The sequence below is a fragment of the Myotis lucifugus genome, unplaced genomic scaffold (genome assembly GCF_000147115.1).
Source record: "Myotis lucifugus unplaced genomic scaffold, Myoluc2.0 scaffold_21, whole genome shotgun sequence".
NCBI lineage: Eukaryota > Metazoa > Chordata > Mammalia > Chiroptera > Vespertilionidae > Myotis > Myotis lucifugus.
Genome location: NW_005871069.1, coordinates 7,324,622 through 7,337,540, shown reverse-complemented (window position 1 = coordinate 7,337,540; position 12,919 = coordinate 7,324,622). Strand labels below are relative to the sequence as shown.

General features: G+C 46.8%; 1 protein-coding gene and 1 pseudogene across 2 annotated transcripts in view; one reads left to right on the top strand and one right to left on the bottom strand.

Moving 5' to 3' along the window:
• Positions 1–2,767, bottom strand: part of LOC102439296 — a 5,637-nt pseudogene extending 2,870 nt beyond the window's left edge.
• Positions 2,768–7,394: 4,627 nt separating this feature from the next.
• LIMS1 (LIM zinc finger domain containing 1) overlaps positions 7,395–12,919 on the top strand; it is a 133,046-nt gene continuing 127,521 nt past the window's right edge. Inside the window, exon 1 of one of the 2 annotated variants that reach the window (XM_014453159.2) lies at positions 7,395–7,540. In XM_014453159.2, coding sequence (XP_014308645.1) covers positions 7,509–7,540 — 32 coding nt within the window. In that variant the 5' untranslated portion in view covers positions 7,395–7,508. The remainder of the gene's footprint in view (positions 7,541–12,919) is intronic. The other variant, XM_006085744.3, reaches the window with a different exon arrangement.

The following is a 12,919-nucleotide window of genomic DNA, read 5'->3' as shown; positions in this document are numbered from 1 at the left end:
CGTCTCTGCCAGCACTTGTTGATAGTAGCCATTCTAATGTGGCATGAAGTAGTATTTTAGTGTGGTTTTGATTTGCAGTATCCTAATATGTTTCAAGATGAAATTCCTTTTTATTTTTTAAAATTGTTTTCTTTTAATATTTATTGTTGAAAGTATTACATAAGTCCTCCATTTTCCTCCCATTAACCTCTTCCAGCCTGCTCCCATTCCCCCCTCCCCCGAGGCCCTCACCACTCCATGACTGAGTTATGTTAGCATCTTTTCTTTTCTTTTTTTAAAAAATATTTTATTGATTTTTTACAGAGAAGAAGGAAGAGGGACAGAGAGTTAGAAACATTGATGAGAGAGAAACATCGATCAGCTGCCTCCTGCACACCCCCCACTGGGGATGTGCCCGCAACCAAGGTACATGCCCTTGACCGGAATCGAACCTGGGACCCTTGAGTCTGCAGGCTGACGCTCTATCCACTGAGCCAAACCGGTTAGGGCGTATTTTCTTTTTTTTTTTTTTTTAATATATTTTTTATTGACTTCAGAGAGGAAGGAAGAAGGAGAGAGAGAGATAGAAACATCAATGATGAGAGAGAATCATTGATAGGCTGCCTCCTGCAAGCCCCCCTCTTGGGATCGAGCCCACAACCTGGGCATGTGCCCTTGACTAGAGTCAAACCTGGGCCCTTTCAGTTCGCAGGCCGATGCTCTATCTTCTGAGCCAAACCGGCTAGGGCTGTGAGCATGTTTTCATATGGCTTATTGACTTTATTTATTTATTGTTTTGACAATTTTTTAGTTTTTATTTCATAATCATAAACTGAACTCTGCAATCCACTAGACTTGGAAGGGTTAAGGAAAATATGGAACCCAGTGAACTGCAGCGAGAGCATGGAGGTTACAGAACATTCCAAGCAGATGTGGGGGGAGGTGTGCTCTCCTGAGGGACAGAAGAAATGGTCTGGTAGTTAAGCTAGAACACAAGTCAAATTGATTAGAGTTGTCCACAGTCAGCAATGGTGATCTTGTTCGTCTTGCCATTCTTGGACCACAGCGCTCCATGGCTGCCACAATATCCATGCCTTCTTTCAGCTGACCAAAGACCAAACCCTTGCTATCCAATTACTCAGTGTTGGCAGTGCAGAGAAAAACTGGGAAACTGTTGTTGGTCCAGCATTTGCCATGGACAAGATGCCGGGACCCATATGCCAGGATGAAATTCCTTTTTATTTTATTTAAAAAAATTTTTTTCGTTTAATCTTTATTGTTGAAAGTATTACATACGTCCCCCCTTTTCCCACATTAACCTCTTCCAGCCTGCTCCCGTCCTCCCCTCCTACCCCCACCCAGGCCCTCACCACTCCATTGTCTGTGTCCACGGGTTATGCATATATGCATACAAGTTCATTGGTTGATCTCTTCTTACCCACCCTTCCTGCCCACCCTCTGAGGTTCAACAGTGTGTTCTATGATTCTGGGTCTATTTTTCATCATCAGTTTATTTAGTTCATTAGATTCCACATATGAGTGTGATCATGTGATACTTATCTTTCTCTGACTGGCTTATTTCGGTCAGCATAATACTCTCCAGGTCCATCCATGCTGTTGCAAATGGTAAGAGTTCTTTCTTTTTTATTGCTGGATAGTATTCCATTGTGTAAAAGTACCATGGTTTTTTATCCACTCATCTGCTGATGGGCACTTAGGCTGTTTCCAAGTCTTAGCTATTGTAAATTGAGCTGCTATGAACATAGGGGTGCATATATTCTTTCTGATGGTTGTTTCAAGTTTCTTAGGATATATTCCTAGAAGTGGGATGACTGGGTCAAATGGGAGTTCCATTTTTAATTTCTTTCTTTTTTTATTGATTTTTTACAGAGAGGAAGGGAGAAGGATAGAGATTTAGAAACATCGATGAGAGAGAAACATTGATCAGCTGCCTCATGCACACCTCTTACTGGGGATGTGCCTGCAACCAAGGTACATGCCCTTGACCAGGATCGAACCTGGGACCTTTCAGTCCATAGGCTGACACTCTATCCACTGAGCCAAACTGGTTAGGGCCATTTTTAATTTCTTGAGGAAACTCCATACTGTTTTCCATAATGGTTGCACCAGTCTGCTTTCCCACCAGCAGTGTACTAGGCTTCCCTTTTCTTTTCTTTTCTTTTATATATTTTATTGATTTTTTACAGAGAAGAAGGAAGAGGGACAGAGAGTTAGAAACATCGATGAGAGAGATCGATCAGCTGCCTCCTGCACGCCCCCTACTGGGGATGTGCCCGCAACCAAGGTACATGCCCTTGACCGGAATCAAACCTGGGACCCTTGAGTCCGCAGGCTGACGCTCTATCCACTGAGCCAAACTGGTTCGGCAAGGCTTCCCTTTTCTATACAACCTCGCCAACACTTGTTGGTTGATGATAGCCATTCTGACAGGTGTGAGGTGATATCTTATGTCATTTTGATTTGCATCTCTCGGATGATTAGTGAGGATGAAATTCTTATAATCAAATTTCTCTCCATAGAAGGACTTGCTGCCTGTACCATTATGGCATGTGAGGTCACCAACCTGGCACATAAATTCCAAATAATTCTGTGAAATCAGGAATCTTTGTAACCAGACCCCCCCCCACCCCCCCACCCCCTGCCACCAGTGCTCAGAGCACAAGAGTTTTCTGCTGTCTTTGAAACTTTGTCTGCAAACAGCATGAAGGAGACACAGCCTAAAGGGCTTACCTGCAATGGTGATGTCAAAGAACACAGTAGGATTCATCATGGCTGGTCATGGGCAGCTCTGGGGCATTCACGTCTGCAAAGCAGCCTATTTTTATTTTTTAACTGGAGGCCTGGTGCACAAAATTCGGGCATGGAGGTGGGGTTCCCTCAGCCCAGCCTAAACCCACTCCAATCGGGGACCCCTTGGGGGATGTCTGACCACCAGTTTAGTCCCGCCTAAACCGGCGGTCGGACACCCCTCTCACAATCTGGGACCGTTGGTTCCTAACCACTCACCTGCCTGCCTGCCTGATTGCCTCTAACCTCTCTGCCTGCCTGCCTGATCACCCCTAACTGCCCTCCCCTGCCGGCCTGATCTCACCCCCTACTGCCCTCCCCTGCTGTCTTGATCTCATCCCCAACAGCCCTCCCCTGCTGCCCTGATCTCACCCCTGTTTCTGCCTGCCTGATCGCCCCTAACTGCCCTTCCCTGCCAGTCTGATCTCGCCCCCAACTGCCCTCCCTTGCAGGCCTGATCTCGCCCCCAACTGCCCTCCTCTGCCGGCCAATTTGGTTCTGATTGGTCAGTTTCTATGCCAGTCAGCGTCAAAAGCTCCGCCTCCTAGGCAGCCATTGGCTCCTTACATTCACCCAGATTTGGTTCTGATTGGTCAGTTTCTATGCCAGTCAGTGTCTCTTGGCCTATCAATGGGGCCTGATCAGAAAGGCGGGGCTGATCAGCATCCCTGGTGGAGGCCTGGAGAGAAATGGAGGCGCAACTATTGGCCAGGCAGGGAGAGAAAGAGAGGCAAGTTCTGATCAACGGCTGCCACAGAGACTATGGATCAGACCCTGCCTCTCTCTCTCTCTGCAGCCTCTCTCCAGGCTGCAGCCCCCTAATCAGTCAGTGCTGGGTCGGGCTCCCTGCAGCGGCCCAGTCAGTGCTGGGTCGCCATGGCAACCCAGCACTGACTTCAGGTCTGGTCAGCCTTTGGTCATAACGGTCATTATGACGCTGGCTCTTTATTATATAGACTAGAGGCCTGGTGCACAAAAATTTGTGCACTGGGGGGGGGGCCCTCAGCCCGGCCTGTGCCCTCTCGCAGTCTGGGACCCCTCAGGGGATGACCACCTGCTGGCTTAGGCCTGCTCCCCGAGGGATTGGGCCTAAGATGGCAATCAGACATCCCTCTGGCAGCCCAGCAGCCCTCGGGGGATGTCCACTTGCCAGCGGGGAGCAGACCTAAGCTGCAGTCAGACATCCTTAGCGCTGCTAAGGAGGCAGGAGAGGCTCCCACCACCACCGCTGTCCTGGCAGCCATCAGCCTGGCTTGTGGCTGAGCAGAGCTCCCCCATGTGGGAGCGCACTGACCACCAGAGGGCAGCTCCTGCATTGAGGGTCTGCCCCCTGGTGGTCAGTGTGTGTCATAGTGACCAGTCATTCCCAGTCGTTCTGCTGTTAGGGTCAGTTTGCATATTACCCTTTTATTATATAGGATAGAGGCCAGGTGCACAGGTGGGGCCCGGCTGGTTTGCCCTGAAGGGTGTCCCGGATCAGGGTGGGGGTCCCGCTGGGGTGCCTAGCCAGCCTGGGTGAGGGGCTGATGGCTGTTTGCAGCTAGTCACACCCCCTTCAGGGTGGGGGTCCCCACTGGGGTGCCTGGCCAGCCTGAATGAGGGGCTGATGGCTGTTTTCAGGCTGGCCACACCCCCTTTATGGTGGGGGTCCCCACTGGGGTGCCTGGCCAGCCTGGGTGAGGGGCTGAGGGCCATTTTCAGGCTGGCCGGTGACTAAAGCTCCCAGTCTCTCCTTTTTTTCTTTTTTTTTAATTCTGGGATTTATTTACCTTCTATAATTGAAACTTCGTTGCTGTCGCTGGAGCTGAGAGCTGGCTCCAGCACTAAGGCCACGGCCTGCTGAAAGCTGGTATCTGGGTTTGGTTAGCTTCTATAATTGAAACTTTGTTGCTTTCGGAGCTTAGAGCTGGGCCGTGGGAGGCGGAGAACCTTGGCTTCCTCCATCACTGGAGCAAGCAAGCCTCCTGCTCGCTTCAGCTGCATGGCTGCTGGCTGCCATCTTGGTTGGCGGTTAATTTGCATATCACCCTGATTAGCCAATGGGAAGCATAGCGAAGGTACGGTCAATTACCCTTTTTGTCTTTTATTAGATAGGATAGCTGCATAGCATTATATATTAAAACCATAATTGATTTATGTCCTGGTTAAATAAACTTTCTCAGTTGCTCTTCAAAACAAAACTACGAAGATTCTCCTTGTATACTCTTTCCATTTTTAAAACATTTTTATTATGAAATTTTAAATATACACTAAAGTAGACAAACTAATATAAAGAACTCCATATACCTATAAGCCAACTTCACCAGTTATGAACTTATGGCCAATTTCGTTTCACTGATACTCCTACCCACATCCCCCACCCCACCCCCACATTTTAAAGAAAATTCCAGTCATTATGTCATTCACTTTATAAATTGTTTCCTAGACATCTTTAAAACCTGTGCATACTGTTTGTGTACACATAAGAATACATCTGTAAGATAAATTCCAGAATGTGGATTTCCTGATCAAAGTGGAGCTGAATTTCACATTATGATATTGCCCACTTGTCCTCTACAAAAATTGTGTGGATTTATTCTCCCATCAACAGTAAACCAAAGCACCTGTTTCCTGTATCCTCATCAAAACAGTATATTGTCCAATTGTTAATCTTTGCCCATATATTAAAAAATGGTATTTTAAATTTTTTTATTTTTATTTTTTTGTTAATCCTCACTCAAGGATATTTTTCCATTGATTTTTAGAGAAAATGGAAGAGAGAGGGAAAGACATAGAGAAATATCTATGTGAGAGAAACACATTGATTTTGTTGTGTCTGGCCCAAGGCCGGGGCAAGGGAGGAGCCTGCAACTGAGGTACTTGCCCTTGACTGGAATCACACCCGGGACTCTCTGGTCTACAGGCCAAGGCTCTATCCACTGAGCCAAACCGGCTAGGGCTTAAATTTTTATTTGATATTGGATACTTTCTTGTGCCTTTAAAAATCATTCGTATTTCTTTTTTTCTGTGGAAACCTGTGTATATACAGTGGGGCCTTGACTTACAAGTGTCCCGACTAACGAGTTTTTCGAGATAGGAGCCGTCTCTCGGCCAATTTTTTGCTTTGAGTTGCGAGCTAAAATTCGGGTTACAAGCCAGCTTCAGATACCCCACCGCTAGTTGGCGCAGCGAACGTCACAGTGAACGCCACAACATCAGCCCAGCATCACGTGTCTCACTCGTTCACTTTTGATTTGACATACGAGTAATTTGAGTTACGAGCTCCGTCACAGAACGAATTAAACTCGTAAGTCAAGGCCCCACCGTACCTTGTCTATTTTTCGGAATTGGTGAACTTTTTCTTACTGATTCTTTTGTCATAAAGAAATTAGACTTTTTTTGGTCATTACATTTATCGATATCAAATTTTATGACTTCTGGGGTTTATATCTTGTTTGGAAATTTTCTCTTCCCTTCAACCTTAATTTTTTTCTCCCAAGTTTTCTTCTAGTATTTTTACATGTTCTTTTTTTTTTTACATGTAAAGTTTTGCTCTACTTAGAATTGATCTTGATTTAAGGATGTCAAAGGCATACAGTGTCTCTCATCACATATCTAGACTAGTAGGAGACAAAAGTTTTCACTCTGTAATTAGAAATTAAGTATAGTTACAAAATCACCATCAGATATCTTAGCCCAGCCTGAGGGGCTCAGTTGGTAGAGCAATGGTCTTGTGCACCGAAAGTTGCCCGTTGGATTCCTGGTCTGGGAACAAACCTCGGTTGCCAGTTCCCAGTCGGGGCACCTAGGAAGGCAACCAATTGATGTTTCTATCTCACATCGTTTTTCTCTCTCTCTTCCCCTTCCTCTCTCTAAGCATGTCCTCGGATGAGGATTAAAGAAAAAAAAAAAATCAGATATCCTGGAAGAGATTCTTTTTTATGTCCAGGGTAAATAACCTGTATTAGATGCTTTGCAGATTTCAAGTTTTGGTAGAGTGAATGGGCAGAAGGGACTGAGGGCAAGGAGGAAGGAAACAGGCAGAGATAAGACTGGGGTGTCTCAAGAAAGGTTAGGTTTCCTAGTTCTCAATTCGTAAGCACAGTGAACACCCCAGTGAGCACCCCAGAAGGCGCCAGGTTTCGTGCACAGACAGGGATTCAGTGCTGGGCACCTTCCTACGGAGTCTCCTCAGGCCCCCTCACCAGGACAGGGTGGAACTCCGTAGACCCCAACACCTTGGGCCCAACTGCCCGCTCCTGAGCCACGCGGTCCGTGAGCAAAGCTGAATCAGAGGCGTCGTGGGGATAAGAGCGGCTGGCTCCTTCCGCTCCCGGCGAGCGACGCTGTCACCCAAGACAAGCGGCCGAGTCCAGTCCTGAGACCTCTCCGCCTCAAGCCCTGGGCTCCCGGGCCGCTTCCGGCCGGCGGAGCGGGTCCTCACCCCAGCGCGCGTGTGGGGCGGTGCCGGCGGGGCGGGGCCCCTAAGTCTCCCGCCCGCCACGCCCGCACTGCCCCTTCCCCTGCGCCGCGCGCCCTCGCGTGGCCAGCCCGGCCCTTAGCCGGCTCCGGGAAGAGGCGGAGGCGGAGGCGGAGGCGGTGGCCTCCCCGCCCCTGGTCCGCCTCTCCTTCCTGTCGGTGGCCCGCCCGCCGGCCCACACCCGGCTGCGGCGGAGAGGAAGGAAGACGCGGTTGGGGCGCCCGGGACCGAGGTGCGGAGGAACGGCGGCCCACGCGGAGAGATGCTGGGCGTGGCGGCAGGAATGACCAACAGGTAAAGGTCGGGCCCCTTCCCGGCCGCCCGCGCTGAGCACCCGCCACGTAGGCTGCGAGCGGCCGCCGGCCCTGTCGCCGGCCTGGGCGCCGGCCTGGCTCTCCGCGCCCCTTCCGGCGGCGACCCCCTCGCGGGACCGCCCTGGGTCCGGCTGCTCTCCGGGCCCCGCTTCCGCCTCCCCCGCGCCCTGCAGCCGGGGACTGGCTTGCGGTCCCTCAGAGGGGTGGTAGCAGGCACCGGGAACGTGTCCGATATGTTATGAGCACTTTGAATATTGTCTTAGTGCTTAGCAAAGTACTCAGCAGCAAATATTTGCTGAGTGAATAATTTACATTCTAGCAGTAGGAATAGAATATAGGCCAGCGGTCTTAGCACCCATTTTAAAAATAGAAATTAACTTATGGTAGTTATGCCTATAGGTATTTACTATATTAGAAATGAAAACTGAGACATTTAAAAATATTTTGCATAGTAGAAGACAACTGGATTTTCCTATCTCCTTTGCCTTCAGTTTATTGCCATATATTTTGATTGAATTATATAAAGAAAATGTGGTCTTACACAGATAAGTAGTTGGAAAGGGGAGGAGTGTTTTAATAGGTTTTTAAGTAATTGTGGGTATTCTTTGTTACTACACCTAAACGAGTTAACTGATAGTTTCTTTCTTTCTTTTTTTTTTTATTCAAAGTCTTTATTTTTTTTAAATTAAATCTTTATTGTTCAGATTATTACAGTTGTTCCTCTTTTTCCCCCCATAGCTCCCCTCCACCCGGTTCCCACCCCCCCCTCCGCCCTCACCCTCCCCACTGTCCTCATCCATAGGTGCACTATTTTTGTTCAGTCTCTTCCCGCATCCCCCACACCCATTTCCCCCCCAAGAATAGTCAGTCCACTCCCTTTCTATGCCCCTGATTCTATTATAATCACCAGTTTATTCTGTTCATCAGATTATTTATTCACTTGGTTTTTAGATTCACTTGTTGATAGATGTGTATTTGTTGTTCATAATTTGTATCTTTACCTTTTTCTTCTTCCTCTTCTTAAAGGATACCTTTCAGCATTTCGTATAATACTGGTTTAGTGGTGATGAACTCCTTTAGCTTTTTCTTATCTGTGAAGCTTTTTATCTGACCTTCAATTCTGAATGATAGCTTTGCTGGATAAAGTAATCTTGGTTGTAGGTTCTTGGTATTCATCACTTTGAATATTTCTTGCCACTCCCTTCTGGCCTGCAAAGTTTCTGTTGAGAAATCAGCTGACAGTCGTATGGGTACTCCCTTGTAGGTAATTGACTTTCTTTCTCTTGCTGCTTTTAGGATTCTCTCTTTGTCTTTTGCTCTTGGCATTTTAATTATGATGTGTCTTGGTGTGGGCTTCTTTGGGTTCCTCTTGTTTGGGACTCTCCACACTTCCTGGACCTGTAAGTCTATTTCTTTCACCAGGTAGGGGAAGTTTTCTGTCATTATTTCTTCAAATAGGTTTTCAATATCTTGCTCTCTCTCTTCTTCTGGCACCCCTTTAATTTGGATGTTGTTACGCTCGAAGCTGTCCCAGAGGCTTCTTATACACTCTTCGTATTTTTGGATTCTTTTTTCATTTTGCTTTTCCGGTTGGGTGTTTTTTGCTTCTTCGTATTTCAAATCTTTGACTTGATTCTTGCGCTCGTCTGGTCTGCTGTTGGGAGTCTGTATAATATTCTTTATTTCAGTCAGTGTATGCTTAATTTCTAGTTGGTCCTTTATCACAACTTCAAGGGTCTCACTAGATTTCTTGAGGGTCTCATTAAGTTTATCGGCGGTTTCTAGAAAATTCTTGAAAAACCTTAAAAGTGTGGTTTTGAACTCTAAATCCAGTAGTTTGCTTTCCTCCATTTTTGTCATTTGTGTCCTGTTTCTTTGTCTCCGCATTTTTTATGCTTCCCTGTGTTGATAGAGTGGCTTTCTGTGCTAGGTGTCCTATAGGGTCCAGTGGCTCAGCCTCCCCAATTACCTGAGGTGGACACTCTTGATGCACCCCCTTGTGGGCTTTGTGCACAGTCTTGTTGTAGTTAAGCCTTGATTGTTGTAGGTATCACTGGGAGGGATTGACCTCCAGGCCAATTGGCTGTGAGAATCAGCTGTGTCTACGGTGGGAGAACTTCTGTGCTGGAGACACCCCTCCGGGGCAAGACTTGCTTCAATGGGGCTTTGGTGCTCACTGAGTCTGCCCCCTGAGTGTGTCCTTTATGGATCCGAGGAGCTGCAATCTGGATGGTCCCACTCTGACCACCGGGCACACTGGCTCCTGGATCTCAAAGGAGGTGCTAATCTAGCCTCTGCCTGAGGCTATCCAGTAGAAGCCAGCTGTGAAGCAATGTGAGTTGCCGTGGGGCCTTGGGCCAGCTGCAGTTTGTTAGGTAATTATCAGATTGCAAAGGGCCAGGCGTTTCATATGCAACAGCCTCCGTGCACAGCTTGGGCGGGGCAGGGTCCCAGGGGATCAACAGGGCAGAGTGAGCACTTATGGCTGCTCTCAGTCCTGCCCTCAGAGGCCCTGCTTCTCAGTGTCCCGGCAATCGCTGCAAGCACCCCCGAGAGAAAGCTGCCCTCGAGTTCCGACCGATGCCAGACAGTCCAGTTTCTCCCGTATGAGTCTGGGTCCCCAGAGACTCACCCGGAACTGGAGCTCAGAGCAGTTGGGAGCTTGAAACTCCCTCCCGATTGAAAAAGACAACCGTGTCCTCAGCCACCAGCCCTCTCCGCATGCGCCTCTGTACCTCTGTATTTTACTTCCGCACCGCACCTCCTCTGAGTCTCGGTATGCTTTTCTCTTTCCTTCTAGTTGTAGAATTTCCACTCAGCCAGCCTTCCTGTGGTTCTGGGTGATGTCCGTTCCGTCTTTTAGTTGTATTTTTGAAGTGGTTGTGCGAGGCAGCAATCTCCGGTGTTTACCTATGCCGCCATCTTGGTTTCCTCCTGATAGTTTCTTAAAGATTAGTTTGGATGTGAAATCTGAAACCTTACAAATGAACTTTATACATGTGGTACATTAACATTAATTGTTCTGTCCTGCAGTTTAAATGGGCTTGTTACCCTTTGTAACATCTTATGTTTATCATTTGGAAAGTAAATGATTCACCAAGTTAAGGCAGATCTTCCAAATTGCTGACACATTTCATTATACAATATCACTAAATCATTTTTTAATATCACCGCTGATTTCCCTTAAGTATTGAGAAGCAGTCAAGCTCAAGGTGGTGGATACAAGTTTTCCAACATTCTAATTTTCAGTTGAAATCTTGACTTTTATTATTGGTAGAAAACTATTATAAATTGTTTTCCTCAAAGTGACAGGTTCATTTTGTTGAATTTCAAGAAACATCTACAAACCATGATTTGTCTTGTTATTGTTTCCAGTAAAAATGTATCATGAAAAAAGCATTTAATTTTCGTTCTTATAACGTGTGTGCTTTTCCTCGAGACAGTTGGCTTAACTTGGTATGTAGCAGAAGAGCTTTATGCATACCTCTTTTTTTAAAACTTTTTAAAAAAAATTGATTTCAGAGAGAGAGAAAAACATCCATGTGAGAAAGAAACATCGATCAGTTTCCCTCAACTGAGGATCAAACTGCAACCTGAGCATGTGCCCTGACTGGGAATCGAACCCACCACCTTTTGGTGCTCCAACCATCTGAGCCACAATGGCTAGGATATGCATACCTTTCTTTTCATCAGAAGTGACAAAAATGAAGGTCAAGGATCAAGATTTAATAACATTCATAATTTGTACTGCTTCATCAAGGATATCTTTCTTTATTAAAAATGTATTAAATATTAAGTTGATACAATATTTAAAATATATGTAAAATATAAAGACTAATAATACAGTGGATATATAGTATTAGTAAAGAGTATAACATTTGGGCCGTTTACAATTTAGGGCTACCTATATATTTAAAGGCTAATATGCAAAGTGCCCCCTCAGGAGTTTGACCTGGAGACCAGGAGTTTGATAGCTTGCTATGATGTGTGCTGACCACCAGGGGGCGGCGCGGAACAAAGGAAGGCCCTGCCGGGCAGCTGGGGAAGGAAGGCCCTGATTGGCCCTGATCGCTGGCCAGGCCTAGGGATCCTACTGGTGCACGAATTTCATGCACCGGGCCTCTAGTTAATAATAAAGCTATTGTGAAATTTGTGGACAGGTTTTTATGTAAACACTAGAGGCCCAGTGCACGAAATCATGCACCAGTGGGGTCCCTCAGCCTGGCCTGCAGGATTAGGCCAAAATCAGCTCCCCGACATCCCCCAAGGGGTCCTGGATTGCGAGAGGGTGCAGGCCAGGCCGAGGGACCCCACCGGTGCACAATTAGGGCCAGGGAGAGATGCAGGAGGTTGGCCAGCTGGGGAAGGACCACGGGAGGGCTCCAGTGTGTGTCCGGCCCATCTCGCTCAGTCCCGATCAGCCAGACCCCAGCAGCAAGGAAACCTACCAATCAGAGTGTCTGCCCCCTGGTGGTCAGTGTATGTCATAGCAAGCGGTTGAGCGGCCTTAGCATATCATTAGCATATTACGCTTTGATTGGTTGAACGGCCGACCCATCAACCGGACACTTAGCATATTAGGCTTTTGTTATATAGGATAAGTTTTCTTTTCTCTGGGATAAATGTCCAGTACAATTGCCAGGTTGTTTGACAGACTTTTCCAGAGTGGCTGTACCATTTTCCTCATGGACACTTAAAAGAGAAATTGACGCCCTAACCGGTTTAGCTCAGTGGATAGAGCCTCGGCCTGCGGACTGAAGGGTCCCAGGTTCGATTCCAGTCAAGGGCATGTACCTTGGTTGCGGGCACATTCCCAGTAGGTGGTGTGCAGGAGGCAGCTGATTGGTGTTTCTCTCTCATCGATGTTTCTAACTCTCTATCCCTCTCCCTTCCTCTCTGTGAAAAATCAATAAAATATATTTTTTTTAAAAAAGAGAAATTGGCATTGTTTTCCTGTAAGTACATGAAGAATTTGGTTATGCTACAATTGCTTTGATTAGTGCTGAGAGACCAGCAGTTGTACCTGTTATTGCTTTTGCACCGTCAGTGAAAGTGTCAACACAGTGCACAAGGCTATATCAGTATATCAGCTTCTTAGGAACTCCTTAGCATTATTATGAAAAATAGTTTTGATCTGCTAGACCTCTTGGAAAGGTCTTACAGACCACTCGGCCCTTCCCTCCTCAGGTTTCCAGACCATACTTTGGGAACCACTGTTAATGACATAATTCTAAATGATGAGGGAAGTGCACATATTTGAGATATTTAAAAAGGAATGTATACAGAGATTTCTCTTAAAAGTATGTACTGGATGCTTGTTCTAGTATGTGCTTTCTAGTTTTGGTGGGACTTAATAACT